This window comes from Sorex fumeus, unplaced genomic scaffold (genome assembly GCF_029834395.1).
Source record: "Sorex fumeus unplaced genomic scaffold, SorFum_2.1 ptg000008l, whole genome shotgun sequence".
NCBI classification, from domain to species: Eukaryota; Metazoa; Chordata; class Mammalia; order Eulipotyphla; family Soricidae; genus Sorex; species Sorex fumeus.
In genome coordinates, this window is record NW_026606065.1 from 83628943 (window position 1) to 83643845 (window position 14903).

The 14903-nt window shown below is 50.8% G+C and overlaps 1 protein-coding gene across 1 annotated transcript; it reads left to right on the forward strand.

The window, feature by feature from the left end:
• The first annotated feature begins 12676 nt into the window (after window positions 1-12676).
• On the forward strand, window positions 12677-14032 carry GSX1 (GS homeobox 1). Its single transcript, XM_056110047.1, has 2 exons — window positions 12677-13088; window positions 13531-14032. The coding sequence occupies exons 1-2, from the start codon at window positions 12677-12679 to the stop codon at window positions 13914-13916; spliced, it is 798 nt and encodes a 265-aa protein (XP_055966022.1). The 3' UTR covers window positions 13917-14032.
• The last annotated feature ends 871 nt before the right edge of the window (window positions 14033-14903 follow it).

The window sequence follows — 14903 nt, forward strand, 5'->3', positions numbered from 1 at the left end:
TGGCATCTAACCCTCAAACACTAAAACATTTAAAAATGTATTTGTGCACCTATGATCAGCATTGCAGTGCTTAGGAAAATAGCCAGGATATGAAACAATCCAATGTCCGATGACAGATGGAAGGATAAAGAAGCTGTGGCATATAAATGCCATGGAATAGTATGTATCTGTAATATAAGATGAAATTATGCAGTTTACTGCAATGTGGATGGAACTCGAGGGTAACATCTTAAATGAAATAAATCAGAGGGAGAAAGACAAATACAGGATGATCTCACTCATCTCTGAAATACAGAAAAATAAAATAAGGGAAAGCACAGTATGGAACAATGACAACACTTTGCCCTTGAACTATAAAACTTATTAAGAAGCAGTTGGGAGACTGGAGCAATAGCACAGCGAGTAGGGCGTTTGCCTAGCATGCAGCCAACCCGGGTTCGATTCCCAGCATCACATATGGTCCCCTGAGCACCGCTAGGAGTAATTCCTGAGTGCAGAGCCAGGAGTAACCCTTGTGCATTGCCGGGCATGACCCAAAAAAGCAAAAAAAAAAATGGGGGTATGGTGCCACCAGCAGATCAATCTGTACCTGTGAGGCAAGTGCATCAGCAGCCTGATGGCACAGTCAGAAATTCAGATACCTCAAAATTGCTTCTGTGCCTTTGGCCAGACCCCAAAAACTTGGGGCAAAGTTTACCAAGAAACTAAACAGTCAAAAGTTAGGTATGTGGGAGATACACCCACAAACCACCTCCGGCTCAGCTATATAATTGGAGGCATGGCCTCTCTGGTTCCTGATTGAACTGCTTAATGGCCATGATCCCAGAGACTCAGAAACAAATCTCGAAACCCAGCGGCTTTTGGCAGAAATGTGTCCTGTTCCTGCAATAGGTTACTGGCGCTGGGCCACTCCAGGTGGGAATAGGTTTCGTGCCTTGGCCTGTTCCCCTTGGCGGCCCGGAGACTGCCATCCTCCAGATGCCACTGGACAGTCAGGGTTGGACCTGCAGTGATGAGACAGGCGGGGCCCCACCAGATGGAGGTGGAACCAGCCCTTTCCTCCCCATCCCAGAGAGACCCCGAGTTGCCACCTACAAATGGCCTCTCTGGCTCCTGATCAAGCTGATTAATGGCCATGATCCCATAGACTCAGAAACAAATCTCAAAACCCATTGGCTTTTGGCAGAAATGCATCTGGACCGCATACAAGGTGGCCGCTGCCTCAGAGCTTTTTGGAAAGCCAGGTATGAGCCAGCAGTGACGGGGCAACTGTAGTCTCATGGGAAGGGGGGATGGTACCGGCTCGTCCTTCACACCCTACTGAGGTCACAAGTTGCCCCCCACAAGCAGCTCTCTGGCATGGCCATGGCTCCAGAGGCAAAAGGACTTAATCCAGAGCCTGGCAGCTTGTGGCAGAAAAGTGAATGGACCATGCGTTAAACTACAGCACCATGCCTCCCCGGGAGGGAAAGGGTGTTGCTTCCTTCTGCCTTTCCTCCCCACCCCTCCAGCAGCAAGAAGGCTGCCTCCGCCTCAGAGCTTATTGGAAAGTCAGGTATGAGCCGGTGGTGACAGGGCAACTGCAGTCTCATGAGAAGGGGGGCAGTACTGGCTCATCCTTCACGCCCTACTGAGGTCACGAGTTGCCCCCCACAAGCAGCTCTTTGGCACAGCCATGGATCCAGAGGCAAAAGGACTTAATCCAGAGCCCGGCAACTGTGGCAGAAAAGTGAATGGACCATGCGTTAAACTACGGCGTCATGCCTCCCCAGGAGGAAAAGGGTGTTGCTCCCTTCCGCTTCCCCCCCCCCCCCCCGCCCCAGCAGCAAGGTGGCCGCCACCTCAGAGCTTATAGGAAAGCCAGGTATGAGCCAGCAGTGACGGGGCAACTGCAGTCTCATGGGAAGGGGGGCGGTACCGGCTCATCCTTCATGCCCTACCGAGGTCACAAGTTGCCCCCTATGAGCGGCTCTCCGGCACAGCCATAACACCAGATGCACAGAAACCAATCTTGTAATTATCTGGCTCTTTGCAGAAATCCAAAATCATTATATGATGACATTATATAATTATGATTCTCATAGCCAGCTATAGAAGACAAAGTATTTCACAATGCCTTTTCATCAATTCTGATTGTTGGGGGCGAAATTCTAAACAATAATGGTGCATCTTTTGTTGAAATAATGAATGTAATCAATGTAGAGAAGAGCTAAGTGGAAATCATCTGCCTCACAGGCATTGGGAGGGGTGGGAGGGGGGTATGTTGGGATTCTTGGTGTTGAAAAATGAGTACTGATGAAGGGAGAGATGTTTGATCATTGTATGACCGAGACTTAAACCTGAAAGCTTAGTAACTTTTCCCACAGTGATTCAATAAATAAATATAAGAAGAAAAAATAAATAAATAAAATTATGAAAAAAAAAGTAAGGTGGAGTTCATGCCCAATTCAATCAGCTAATCAGTGACTGAATAAATAGCAGTACTCCTACATAAAAAAAAAAAAGCAGCTGGTCTGGGATGTTGGAGCAGAAAGAAAGAAAGAGAGATGAGCCCAGACCAAGACCTAAGGATAATGGAGGGTCCTGGGCACTTTAGTGGTGGTGTGATGCCATAACACGATGTACCTTGTGATGTCATTTGTACACCAGTACTACAAATGAGTACTATTTAATCATATAATCCAAACTGTAATTTTAAAAAAATTATGGGCCAGAGTGATAGTATAGCAGGTAGGATGTTTGACTTGCAAGTAGCTGATCTGGCTTTGATCCCTGGTATCCCACATAGTTCCCTGAGCATCTTCAGGAGTGATCCCTGAGCACAGAGCCAGGAGTCAACCCGGAGCACCACCAGATGCTCCCCCACCCCCCAAAAGAGAAAGAGAAATAATAATCAAATACTAAAAAATCCCCCAAAGCATGTGTCTTGCAAGTGCAAGGTTTCATGTCCAACCCTCTGCATGCACTGCACAATTCACAGAGCTTGATCCCAGCACCTCAAGAATATGTAGTCTCAGACACAGATGCAGACTGGGAACACCCCAGTAAGCACTAAAACCAGAACATGAATGCAGCCTTCTTGAGTGATAGTACAGTGGGTAGGGTGCTTGCCTTGCATGCAGCGGACCCAGACTCAGATTCAATACCCAGCATCCTATATGGTCCCCTGAGCCCCACCAGAAGCAGTCCCTGAGCACAGAGCCTGGAGGCAGCCCTAAGTACCACTGGGTGTGCTTCCCCCCACCACCCAAAACATAACACCATCCCCATCGTCAGAGCTACCAAAAGAGAATGAAGGGTAGCAAAATTGTATGCACAGGGGATGAATCTGCCTGCGTCTTTCTCAAGTACTTGTGTTAAATCAAATAGGCCAGTTTGATGAAGCTGCTCACAGCATAACTCTGCCCTGTTACAGCTAAGTGTGATTCCCATCTCTGCTCCAGTTACAGAAAAGGACAAAAAATACACAGGGACACAGGAATAATGAGGCTCTTAGACTCTGCTCCTCTCATCCTGCCTTAGGCTAACACAGGGACAAGAAGGTCATGTCTGCTGCCCCTAAAGGAGCCTCTTGTTCGATGAATGTGAAAATGCCAGAACATATCAGGGGAAGTGAAGTTCCTGTAGATTAGGAAAGATATATAGGAGTCCCGAGACAAGACAGTCCAATAGGCTGAAAGTACAGGTTCTCAGGAGGGGCTAGAGAGATGGTTTCTACAGGCTGAGTGATGCATACAGGAGACTTGAGTTTTTCTCTCTGCAATGTGTGACTCCCTGAGAACTACTGGGAGGAGCGCCTGAGCACTGCCAGGTGTGCGGCCCTCCCACTCTATCCAGAAAAAAAGATCATGAGTTTGGGAGACTCCTCAGTTTGTTCCCCGTTTAAACTGTAATTCTTTTTATTTTATTTATTTATTTTTTTAATTAGTGAAGCACCATGAGGTACAGTTGTAGATTTACAAATCTTTGTGCTTGGGTTTCGGTCATACAATGATCAAATATCCATCCCTCCACCAGTGCCCATTTCCCCCCACCCCCCCACCCCCCCACCCCCGCCTCTGTGGCAGGGCATTCCCCTTTGTTCTCTCTCTCCTTTTGGGTTAAACTGTAATTCTTAACTCTATATAATTCTGTAATTCTTAATGAGTCATGCTAGCACAAGGACCTGTCATTTGGGTCAGTTGCAGAAACCAGACGAGATAGAGGTGACATTTTCTGCCTGTCCCAGGATTGAGTCAGCTAAATTTAGCTCTAAAGCTTTAGTAGATAATGTAACTGCCGCTTGTACTTCACTACTTAACAGCTGGAGAAGTCAAAGAAAGTGAATTTTCCTAAAGAGTCGGCTTACTAGCTCACACCATTTTGTTAGCTGGAACCTCTACCAGAGGCCCCAGGCCAACTCAGAGCAGATTCACTAATAAATAAATTTGTGTGGATTTTGCTTTTTTCTTTTCACAAGGGCCCACCGTCTAGGGACATTAGTCTGATGGTTCAAAATGGCAGAGATCTGTACACTTAAAGTGACTCATGTAATGATGTTATTCAACATTCTCCATGGAAATTAAGAACCAGAGCTCTTGAGGATGATGAATGTTAAGGCAGATGATAAGCACAATATCCTCTGAAATCAGATGTGAATAAAAGATAACACAGCCTCAGAATCTATTTTTGGTATGTTCGTTTCTCTCTGACAGGGTAAAAGCACTCAGTTCCAGGGCCAGAGCAGCAGATAGGGCAATTGCCTTGCATGCATTCGACCTTAGTTTTGTTCCCAGCGCCAATATGCACCTGAATCCCACCAGGAGTGATCTTTGAGTGCAGAGCACTACCGGCAATGGCCCCCAAACAAAAATTTTAAAAGACAAGCAAACAAAAAGAAATGCTCAGCTCCCTGCCAGGCTTGAGGACATTGCTATGAAAATTAAAAACAACTTGGAGGGGCTAGAGCGATAGTACAGCGGGTAGGGCGTATGCCTTGCACATGGCCAACCTGGGTTCGATTCCCAGCATCCCATATGGTCCCCTGAGCACTGCCAGGAGTAACTCCTGAGTGCAGAGCCAGGACTAACCTCTGTGCATTGCCGGGTGTGACCCAAAAAAGCAAAAAAAAAAAAAAACCCACAACTTGGATAGGGAGACAGAGTGATAATACAGTGGGTAGGGTGTTTGCTTTGCATGTAGCCAACCTGGGTTTGATCTCCAGCATCTCGTATAGTCCCCCAAGCACTGCCAGTAGTAATTCCTGAGTGTAGAGCCAAGAATAATTCCTGAGCATCACCAAATTTGCAAATGAACAATAAAACCCAGCTCTGAATTCCTGTGTGTGGCAGTAGCTTTCTGTGGGAACCCCTCCCTTCCTCCAGCTGCCCACCCCACTTCTTGTAATTTAATCCACAGCCAGCAGGACTCTCCCCCAACTCTGGCACAAGAATATTGCAAGCACATGGACTTAGTTGAACAAGATAGATGTTTGCCTGTGTTGTTTGCACGTGGGGGTACGTGATGTCACAGAACCCACATAATTATTCCAAACAATTAGCTCTGCTCTGTTCAGCAAACCACATAAAGTCCTTTGCTCACTTTCTTCCAGCATTATATTTTCACTTTATTCGAAGTGTTTTTGTTGTTGTTGTTATTTGGGGTAGTTTTTGGTGTGTGTGGGGGGGGGAGGGGGTGTTTTTGGTTTTTGAGCCAAGGGCAGTTGAAGGGAGGGGCATATCCTGGGGATTGGCTGAAGGACAAATGGGAGAGAGGCAAGTCTGGTGAGTCTTTGACTAAGAACAGAACAGTCAAAGGAGGTTTCCCAGTTCTCGAGGTTTATTGCTTTCTACTGCCACCTGGCTGATCATAGAGCTGCAAGCTCTTATCAACAGGAAGATAAGAGGAAACGTTTACACCCAAGATCTCAACAACAAATTTCTGGATAAGAATCTTGCTTCTTCACCAGAGATAATACTGCAGGTGAGACATTTGCCTTGCATGCCACCAACCTGAGCTTGATCCCCAACACCCCATATTGTCCCACAAGCCCCACTCAGAAGTGATTCCTGAGTACAGAGCTTGGTATGTCCCCAAAGCAAGAGAGAGAGAAAGAGATAGAGAGAGAGAGTGAGACAGACAGACAGTCAGAGAGACAGACTTGAGAGAGACTTACTTCATCCTCAGACAAGTCTAGTTTTGTGACCCAAAAGTCACTCTTGGGTTCAGAGTAATAGTACAGCGGGTAGAGCACTTGCCGTGCTCACAGCTGACCCAGGTTCAACTCCCAGCACCACAAAACAACAACAAAAACCCAGCTTTGATAGAAACAAAACCAAAACAAAGATTCACTCTTGGGGCCAGAGAGATAATACAGGGGTTAAAGTATTTCCTAGCACCTTGTGGATCTTTATTCCATTCCTGATACCCATATGACCCACCCCCACCCCGAGCACTGCTAGGAGTGATCCCTGAGTGCAGAGCCAGCAGTAAGCCCTGAGAACCACCAGGTATGTTCCCCTCAAAAAAAGGAGAAGGAAGAAGAGGAAGAAGAATGAGAAAGAGGAGAAGAAGTTATCATTCTCAATATTCAGGCAATACAGCACTTATGATAAAGTTTAGCTTGAATGATCAGGTTTATTATCCATGGAAAACTGTCATAGGTGACACTGGTTCTGTCAGCTTTGAACCCTCTATGCATTCATCCTTGTATCTTCAATTGCCTCTTGCTAAAATCCTTAGGAAGGTATTTCATAGCTCTGTTCTCAGTCCCATGAAGTTCCTTAGTGGAATGCCCTCAAACCTACAGAAAGAACCTCTGCATCCAGTGAAGACAGGTGGGACATTCCTGTGACATTAGCCAAGGACACAGACAATCAAAATGTGCCTTCAGTGGATTTCTGAACCCACTCTGTCTCCACCAGAGTCCTGAGTACTTTGAGGTTCCTAAGGAAAAAGGGAGGTTCTCAAAGTCAAAGGTGGAAGGAGACAGCTGCTCTACTCCACTCTGAGAGCTCTGATTAATGAGAAAACCCCCAAAGGGGAAGAACCTCAGATAGGCCCACAGTGGGCACTCGTAAGGCAGCCTCTTAAAGGACTTCCAGAAAACCTGAGGCTGGAGATCATATAAGCCTAGGAGTGAAGCACTAGGGTATGGGTACTAAGCTACTTCACCTGAACCCCTGACCCAGAAAATCTGCTAACACTTGCTTCAATTATTTCAAAGAAGGTACGGTGTCAGCAATTATGATTTCTTATGATTTCTTATTTCTTCTAAGTGCTTTAGAAGTCATGTGATGCTCAAGTTGCAGCTATGATTCACCAAATAAGTATAAAGAAAGAACAGCTTCTTTCTAACTGTTACCACTCTCATCAAATATCCCATAAACCTGTACATACACTGCCCAGTGTTGGTGACATCAGTATAAATAAGTTTTTATTACTTCTCTTAAGGATTTGCAATAACCTAGCTGAGAAAGAACAAGAGAATGTCCCAGCCACAATGACATGATTAGATTGAGCCCTTCCCTTTCTTTGATTTTTACTGTCTGAATATATCAAGGGCAGGAGACCATATTAGTTATGGTTAGATACAGTGAGCTGCATGTAATATACATTCAAATAAAAATATAAAGGATAAGATGACATACAACGTACCAACCCACCACCAGTGGGAACTATACACACATATATTCTAATAGGCAGACTGTATGCTGAAAATGTTTCTCTGTCTTGCACGGAGCCCTTCCTTTATGTGTCTTTAAATATACTTATTCCTAGGAATTCATCTTTAATCCTTTTCCTCTGCTTTCTCCATTTCTACCAACCTCATCCATTCTAAAACAAAAGTTGTCATTTTTGCCTTCAGTCTTCAAATGTCTCTTCCCCCAATGTTAATTTCTCTCTCCTTGACTGTCAAATCCCATCTTCTTCAGGGGACATCAGTAAAATGTTCTGAAGTTAAGAACTAAAATGTGGCACATCCAAATATGGCAAACTGTTACACCTTGCAAACAAAATTGGACCTTGCTTTTAAGTTCTTCTACCTGCCTTTTGTAATGTCACCTACTCAAACCTTCAATAAGCAATCAAGGGGCTGGATTGCACAACAGGTAGGTTATATGCCTTGCACATAGCCGACTTGGGTTTGATTTCCCAGCATATCATTTGGTCCTCCAAGCCCACCAGGAATAACTCCTTAGTGCAGAGCCAGGAGTAACTCCTGAGTTCTGCTGGATGTGACCCAAAGTGGGGGAGGGGCGGGGGAAAGCAAGTAGCCATGAGTGTTTCTGACTCTACATCTCTATTATACCTTAGTCCACACACACACACACACACACACACACACACACACACACACACACCAATTTGGCCTTACTCTTTCCTCTTCCAAATCTCAAATACTTCCTTTTTGTCATTCTCCTGCACCCACCCCAACTCAAATAATCATTTTCACCACTTGAACTAATACAGTCTTCTCCTTGCTTGTCTTTCTATCTTTGTCCATTCAGTCATGCAACAAACACTCCTTTGCAGCTAGCCCTGTCAAATTCTTGTTTTTGTGCCTCTTTGTCCCCATCAGTAAGAACTGTTGCTCCCAGTTATATTTGTCAAGTTCAACTCTGACTCTGTTACTATTCTTGCTTTCAGATTTTGGACTAGGATCAAGTATAGGCCCGATAACACCATCCTTCACAGGTTGGCCTCCTCTTCCTACTCATCCCCATGTCTAGGTACCAGTCCCCTGTTGTCCCCAAACTCTCCCCATCTCCACTCCTGGCTCCCAGATACACCCACTTTCCTGGTGCTCTCCTGCCCCTCCAGAAAACTGAAGTGCCTGCACTCTGCTGGGAAAGCTGTCTCTGCCATTGCTCATAGGAGGAACATTGCTTTCTTTATCATGAGAATTCTCAGTTATAGTAATTGCCTTATTCCAGAAAAAGAAAACCCACCGGTGATTCCAAGGCATTTACTGTACCTGCTTTCTTTCAAACCAACCCTTTTTTCATATACCAGGAAAGGCCCTAGAGGTCAGGCTGAGCTACCAATGGGTTCATCTAACTCCTACAGGGATGAGCTGAGAGATTCAGTCACTGCTGAGACCTCCTTAACCTGACCAAGAAAACTGGAAATTCCCAGCAAGGAATGGGAACCTACAGATCTGTCATTCATTCAACAGTTTTTTGTTTGTTTGTTTGTTTGTTTGTTTGTTCCTGGATGATTTATCTGGAGCCTGGATGTGGGGCCGGGGAGGGGAACCAGGGCTGGCTGGGAGAGTCAGTCTCAGCTGCCACTGAAGCCCATGCCAAACCCTTAAGGGTCTGGAACTATTAAGCAGACCAACAGGGAAGCACACTGCAGCCCACACCACCTTCCTTCCTTCTGGTCTTTCTTTCCATCATTTGTGATCCAGCAGACAGCTGCTGAGCACACTCTTAGGTGCCAGGCACTTTTCTGAGACAGGACATGCAAGGGACAAGACAGACAAACGCTGATCTTCCCTGAAGCATCTATTTTAGTAGGGGGAGGGGGGAACAAGCCAAAGTGCTAGACAGGGACAAGGAATGGACATGGGGAGGGATTGTGGGGAAAGGGGGAGACACATTAAAATAAAATGACTTAGAAGCAAACAGTCATTTGGAGACGTGTGACAGAGCTAAGGGAACAGGACTTCCCTTTTCCCACCCCCAGTTAGTACATTTTCCCTCCCTGTAAGTAGTGACCTCCATTTGCAGGACGAATATGACGCGTTCTAGCTCTCAGCAGGCCAGGAGGAGGGATGGAAAAGAAAAGAGCGAAAGGACAACAACTAGTCCTCGCGGAAATGTCCCTGACGGACACCTTGGACGCCAGTAAGGGCGCAGACGCGCGGAGGGGCTTCCCGGGTCCCTAGGGGGCGTCCGCCTGGACCAGGGAAGTTGTAAGTCTCTTGGAGTCAGTCCGGGGGGCGGGCGCTGGGACCCGTCTGCAGCTGCGGCGGCGGAAACCCCGCGGACGCCACGAGGACCCGAGAGGGCGAGGGACCCCCGGACGCGCGGGCGCCCCTCGGCCGGGCCACCCCGAGTCCCCGCCGCCCGCGCCTCTGCTACCCCCGGGCCCAGAATCTGGTTTCTGCGAACGCTCGCTCCAAGGCCCGGGACGCACGGGAGGGTCGCGGGCCACAGCCCGCCGGCGCCCCGGACACAGAGCAGGGGCGCGTCGGCTCCCGCCCCCGGGAAACACTTGCCCGAGCCGTTTCCCGGCGCCCGCGTCTCCCCGCGCCGACTCCCACAACAAACCGTTTAAACATTGCAGCACAAACGCCGAGCCATTGTGCGTCGCACATTAAAAAGTGTTATTCGCTTTGAAGTTTTTGTCTAATGGCTCTAAACCGAAAGAAAATGTTTTCCTATTACTTAATTCAATCATAGCGAAGAGACTTGGTAAAAAGCCCACGGATTTTGCCCCAAAGTGTGACAGAGTTCTCTTTGTGTTTGCTTATCCTCCGCTGTCACACACTTTAATTCGCCTCTCTTTATCTGGCATTCAAAACTTTCTTCAATGACATTCAATAAGGTCCAGAGGCTGGAGGGAAGAGAAAAAAAAAACTGGTTATTTCCACCCCCACCCCACCCCCACCCCCATATTCTTTCCCAGTAGCTTTGGCCTTGCTCGCATTCAGGGGCGCTTAACTCCTTGTTGCCCGCAGGATAGCGGAGAGCTGGGTCCAGTCTCGGAATCCACAGAATCCTCACCAGATAGACGGCCGGTGCGTTTGCCCAGCCTGGCGCTGCCCGCACCCTGAGCCGGGAACCCCTGAGTCGATCTCGCCCTGCAGCCCAGTTTGCTTCCCAGAGAGCAATTAGAACCCGCAACGGGGCGCGCCTCTGATGAGCTCTAGCGGCTTTGCAAGCTTCGCGCTGGAGCCAGACAGCGGTCCCAGCGACGGGAAAATTGGGGCCCCAGGATCTCGGAACCCCTGAACTCTTACTTCTCCTGCTACAAAACATGCCGATACCGCACCCACCCCCGTTATTCCCCTCCCGTCCCTCTTCTTGCCATCCCTTTCTCTCATCGACGTTTTCCTTTTTATCATCTGTGCATTTGTTTCTGTTGCTAAGGTGCTGTCCATGATGAAAACTCTCCAATAGGCTTCGGTCCGGGCGTCCTTTCCTAGTGTAACTGATTGCTCCCTCCTCCCCCTCCATCTCTCACAATTCCATTCAGGGACCGAGCAGGTGACTGCAGTGATTCGGTTCCAACAAAAATCGAAAGTAAGCTTTCCCGTGAAAAGTCCCGGCCTGCAGATTCGAAATGTGTATGCTAATTTCCTATTGTATGGAAAAAGCTCCTGGGCGCGCAGCGGCTTTGAGCCGGGACGGTTTAAAAAGCTGAAGCTGTGTACGCTGCGCCAGGCGTTTGAAGTTGTTTAACCATTGTGTGACCAGAAAGAAGAAAGTGAAGCGGCTGGAGAAGGTCTCTGGGGGGACGGGGGCATAGGGAGGGGGGGCATGAGGTCCGAAGGGCAGCCCAAGCAGGACCACGACTGCCTTCGGATGGCTTCTGTGGATAGAACCATCTAGTGCACCCCTAGTATATTGGGGGTGCGCGGGAGTATAGAGTCCCTCCAGGACAAGGAGCATCTATACTCACTAGTCAGGCTGAGTGTGAAAGAGATCACAGTGTCCGAGGTCTCGAGTTTTCTTCCTTGTCTCTGGCTGGCTTCAACCTCTTTATCCCCACGGCCCTGTCCTCGTGAGGGATCCGGGCCGGCCAGCAGCTACCGAACAAAGGCTGGGTGTTGAAAGCAGCATCCAAGTTACCACTATTTCAGAAACTTGGAGAAGGCAGAGGAAAGGCAGTGCTGTCGTGCTGGGCAAGGAACGCAGCGTTTCCCTCCTCATCCAGGCGGCTCCCACCCCACCCCACCCTAACCTCCTGTAGGAGAACCGGGACCCGGGACTGTAGGAGAACCGGGAAGATTCCACAGGTGGAAACCCCAGGCAGGCTTTGGGGAGAGGGTGGGCACACGGAGCTAAATTCAGAAAGCTGAGTGTAGGCAAGGGTGGGGAACAAGGCACCGGTGCTCGGAGAAGATGGGGTGCGCGACCTCAAGGACCTGTGCAAGGGAGGCAGCGGTGTGTGTGTGTGTGTGTGTGTGTGTGTGTGTGTGTGTGTGTAAAATCAAGAAGATAAACGGGCCGATAGCCAATACAGAGCCCATGGGGGAGTAAGGAATAAAGAGAAAGAAAGGAATATTAAATCGCGGGAGAATGAGAAAATAAACCCGCAAAAGGGAGAGGAGGGGGCGAGCGCGCCTGTGACGGCGTGGGTGGGGTTGACAAGAATAGAGTACATTATGCAGTTCATTTAGTTAACAAGTGAAATAATGAGGAAGCGTGCAGAGTGAATGCCAAGAGAAAAGGCACAAAAACCCTATTGAGAGGCCCCGGCCGCTCCCCATCACATGGCAATAGTCCTATTTAAGCGCCGCCGCCAGAGCCTTTCAGCACCACTCGCGCTGGCCAGCACCCCGCGCTTTTGGGGCGGCGCCGGCGGCTGCGGCTTCAGCGGTTTCGGGGGCGGCTGGAGCGGCGCCTTCAGCCTTGCGGGCAGGTCCAGCTGCGCGCGGCCGCGGCTCGGGATCACGCGGGGAGCAGCCCCGGCTCGGTGGGGCGCAGGCAGCGGGCTGGCGGCTGGGCGAGCGCGCGTCGGGGCCATGCCGCGCTCCTTCCTGGTGGACTCGCTGGTGCTGCGCGAGGCGGCCGAGAAGAAGGCGCCCGAGGGGAGCCCGCCGCCGCTCTTTCCCTACGCGGTGCCGCCGCCGCACGCGCTGCACGGCCTGTCCCCGGGAGCCTGCCACGCTCGCAAGGCCGGGCTGCTGTGCGTGTGCCCGCTGTGCGTCACCGCCTCGCAGCTGCACGGGCCCCCGGGGCCGCCGGGGCTCCCTCTGCTCAAGGCGTCCTTCCCGCCCTTCGGCTCGCAGTACTGCCACGCGCCCCTGGGTCGCCAGCATTCGGCCGTGTCGCCTGGGGTCGCCCACGGTCCCGCCGCGGCCGCCGCGGCCGCCGCGCTCTACCAGACCTCCTACCCGCTGCCCGACCCCCGGCAGTTCCACTGCATCTCCGTGGGTAAGCCCGGACGCCGCTCTGAGGAAAAGCGAGGGCCATCCGGGGGAGCCCGGGCATTCTTCAGGCGAGGAGGGAGAAATCGGGGACCTAGATGGGAACGTTAGCTGGTGGGCCCGGACGGGGCGCCGCGGGGGGCCGGGTGAGGGCAAACGGTCCAGTTCCTGGAGGGGGCGCACACCCCTCAAGCGCTCACTGCTCCTCTCCTGGAGTGGGGAGCGAGGACCCGGCAGCGCTGCTCGATCGAGCTTTCCGCGACGTGGCTCAGAAGAGCAGGCGGGCGCGTTACTGTAGTAGGGCCAGCCGGTGGGAGAGAGGCCCAGGGTTCGGAATTCCGACAGCCTAGGAGCAGGGGGATCCGGCCCGCACCACACTGGAGGGGACGGGGGCGAGTGGGTTTGTTTCTGACCATTTCCGTCTCTGCACCTCCCGACCCCCTCTGCAGACAGCAGCTCGAACCAGCTGCCGAGCAGCAAGAGGATGCGCACCGCGTTCACCAGCACGCAGCTGCTGGAGCTGGAGCGCGAGTTCGCCTCGAACATGTACCTGTCCCGACTGCGCCGCATCGAGATCGCGACCTATCTGAATCTGTCGGAGAAACAGGTGAAGATCTGGTTCCAGAACCGCCGGGTGAAGCACAAAAAGGAGGGCAAAGGCAGCAACCACCGCGGCGGCAGCGGCGGCGGCGGCGGCGGCGCGGGCGGGGGCGCCCCGCAAAGCTGCAAGTGCGCGTCTCTCACCTCAGCCAAATGCTCCGAGGATGATGACGAATTGCCCATGTCTCCGTCCTCGTCGGGCAAGGACGACCGGGACCTTGCAGTCACTCCCTAGGCGCGCACCGCCGCCCCCAGGCGCTCCCTGCGCCTCCGAGACTGAAGCGGGAGCCCCAGCCTCTGGTCCAAGGCGCGCTCTGCGCGGATTTGGCTCCTCTCTGCATAGACCCTGGGCAGCGCCGGCAGCTTGACCGAGACTTGGCGCGGGTGACCCCTGCCCAGAACCAGCGGTCGTGCAAACGGACTTGGCGCTGGGGACACCGCGAGCGTACAGGGGTTCTCGGCCTTGCGGCGCAGCTAGCCCCGCGGGCAGCCAGCTGGCCCTGAGCCTTGCTGGCCACCGGCGCTTCCTAGCTTGCCCGCTCTGGACCAACTCAAGCTTTCTCACTTGCCCCCTTCTCCACACCCTTGATCCAGTTCGTCACCCCTTCGATGCCCATTTGCGTTCTCTTTTCTTAAGCTTTGCCTTCCTTACCTCTGTCCTGCTGTCGTGCGCGTGCACACACACACACACACACACCACAACACACACACACAACACACACACACATCCCCGCCCCACCCACCCATCCACCTGTGCGCTGCTCTTCTGGGGCTTTGAGGCAGTTTAGGGGCCTCCGTACTTTTAGTTTCCTTCCCTCTCTTCTGTCCAGTCCATCTGTTTATCCCTCAAATAGGTCTTGCTGTGCCCGCAGCTCTTCTCCCAGGAGAGAAATTATCCCTTGGAATCCGTGTGGGAAAATTCGATTCATTCTGTAGCCGACCTGCCTTGCATTCTCCTAAGCTTCCACTCTCCGTCTTAGGGGACCTCTGATATCCTTGCAACCACCGCCTCCCCCCACCCCCAGCTGTGTCCCAGTATGGTCTCTGTAACATCAAAAGATATTTATTTATTTATTTAATGTACAAAATTTTAAATAAACTTTTTTTTCTTAGAAATACATGTGGCTCTGGACCCAGAGTGCTCTGCTGCCTAACTCTCTCTCACTCCCACACATCCCGGAAAAATGGATGGAGCGGTCTGCCCTCAGGAGGAAAGGGTGTC

Excerpts from the sequence above, each read along its gene's own strand:
- GSX1 (XM_056110047.1), top strand. The coding sequence starts at position 12,677 with ATGCCGCGCTCCTTCCTGGTGGACTCGCTGGTGCTGCGCGAGGCGGCC. Across the intron at positions 13,089-13,530 it reads GTTCCACTGCATCTCCGTGG|ACAGCAGCTCGAACCAGCTG; the intron begins GTAAGCCCGGAC and ends CCCCCTCTGCAG.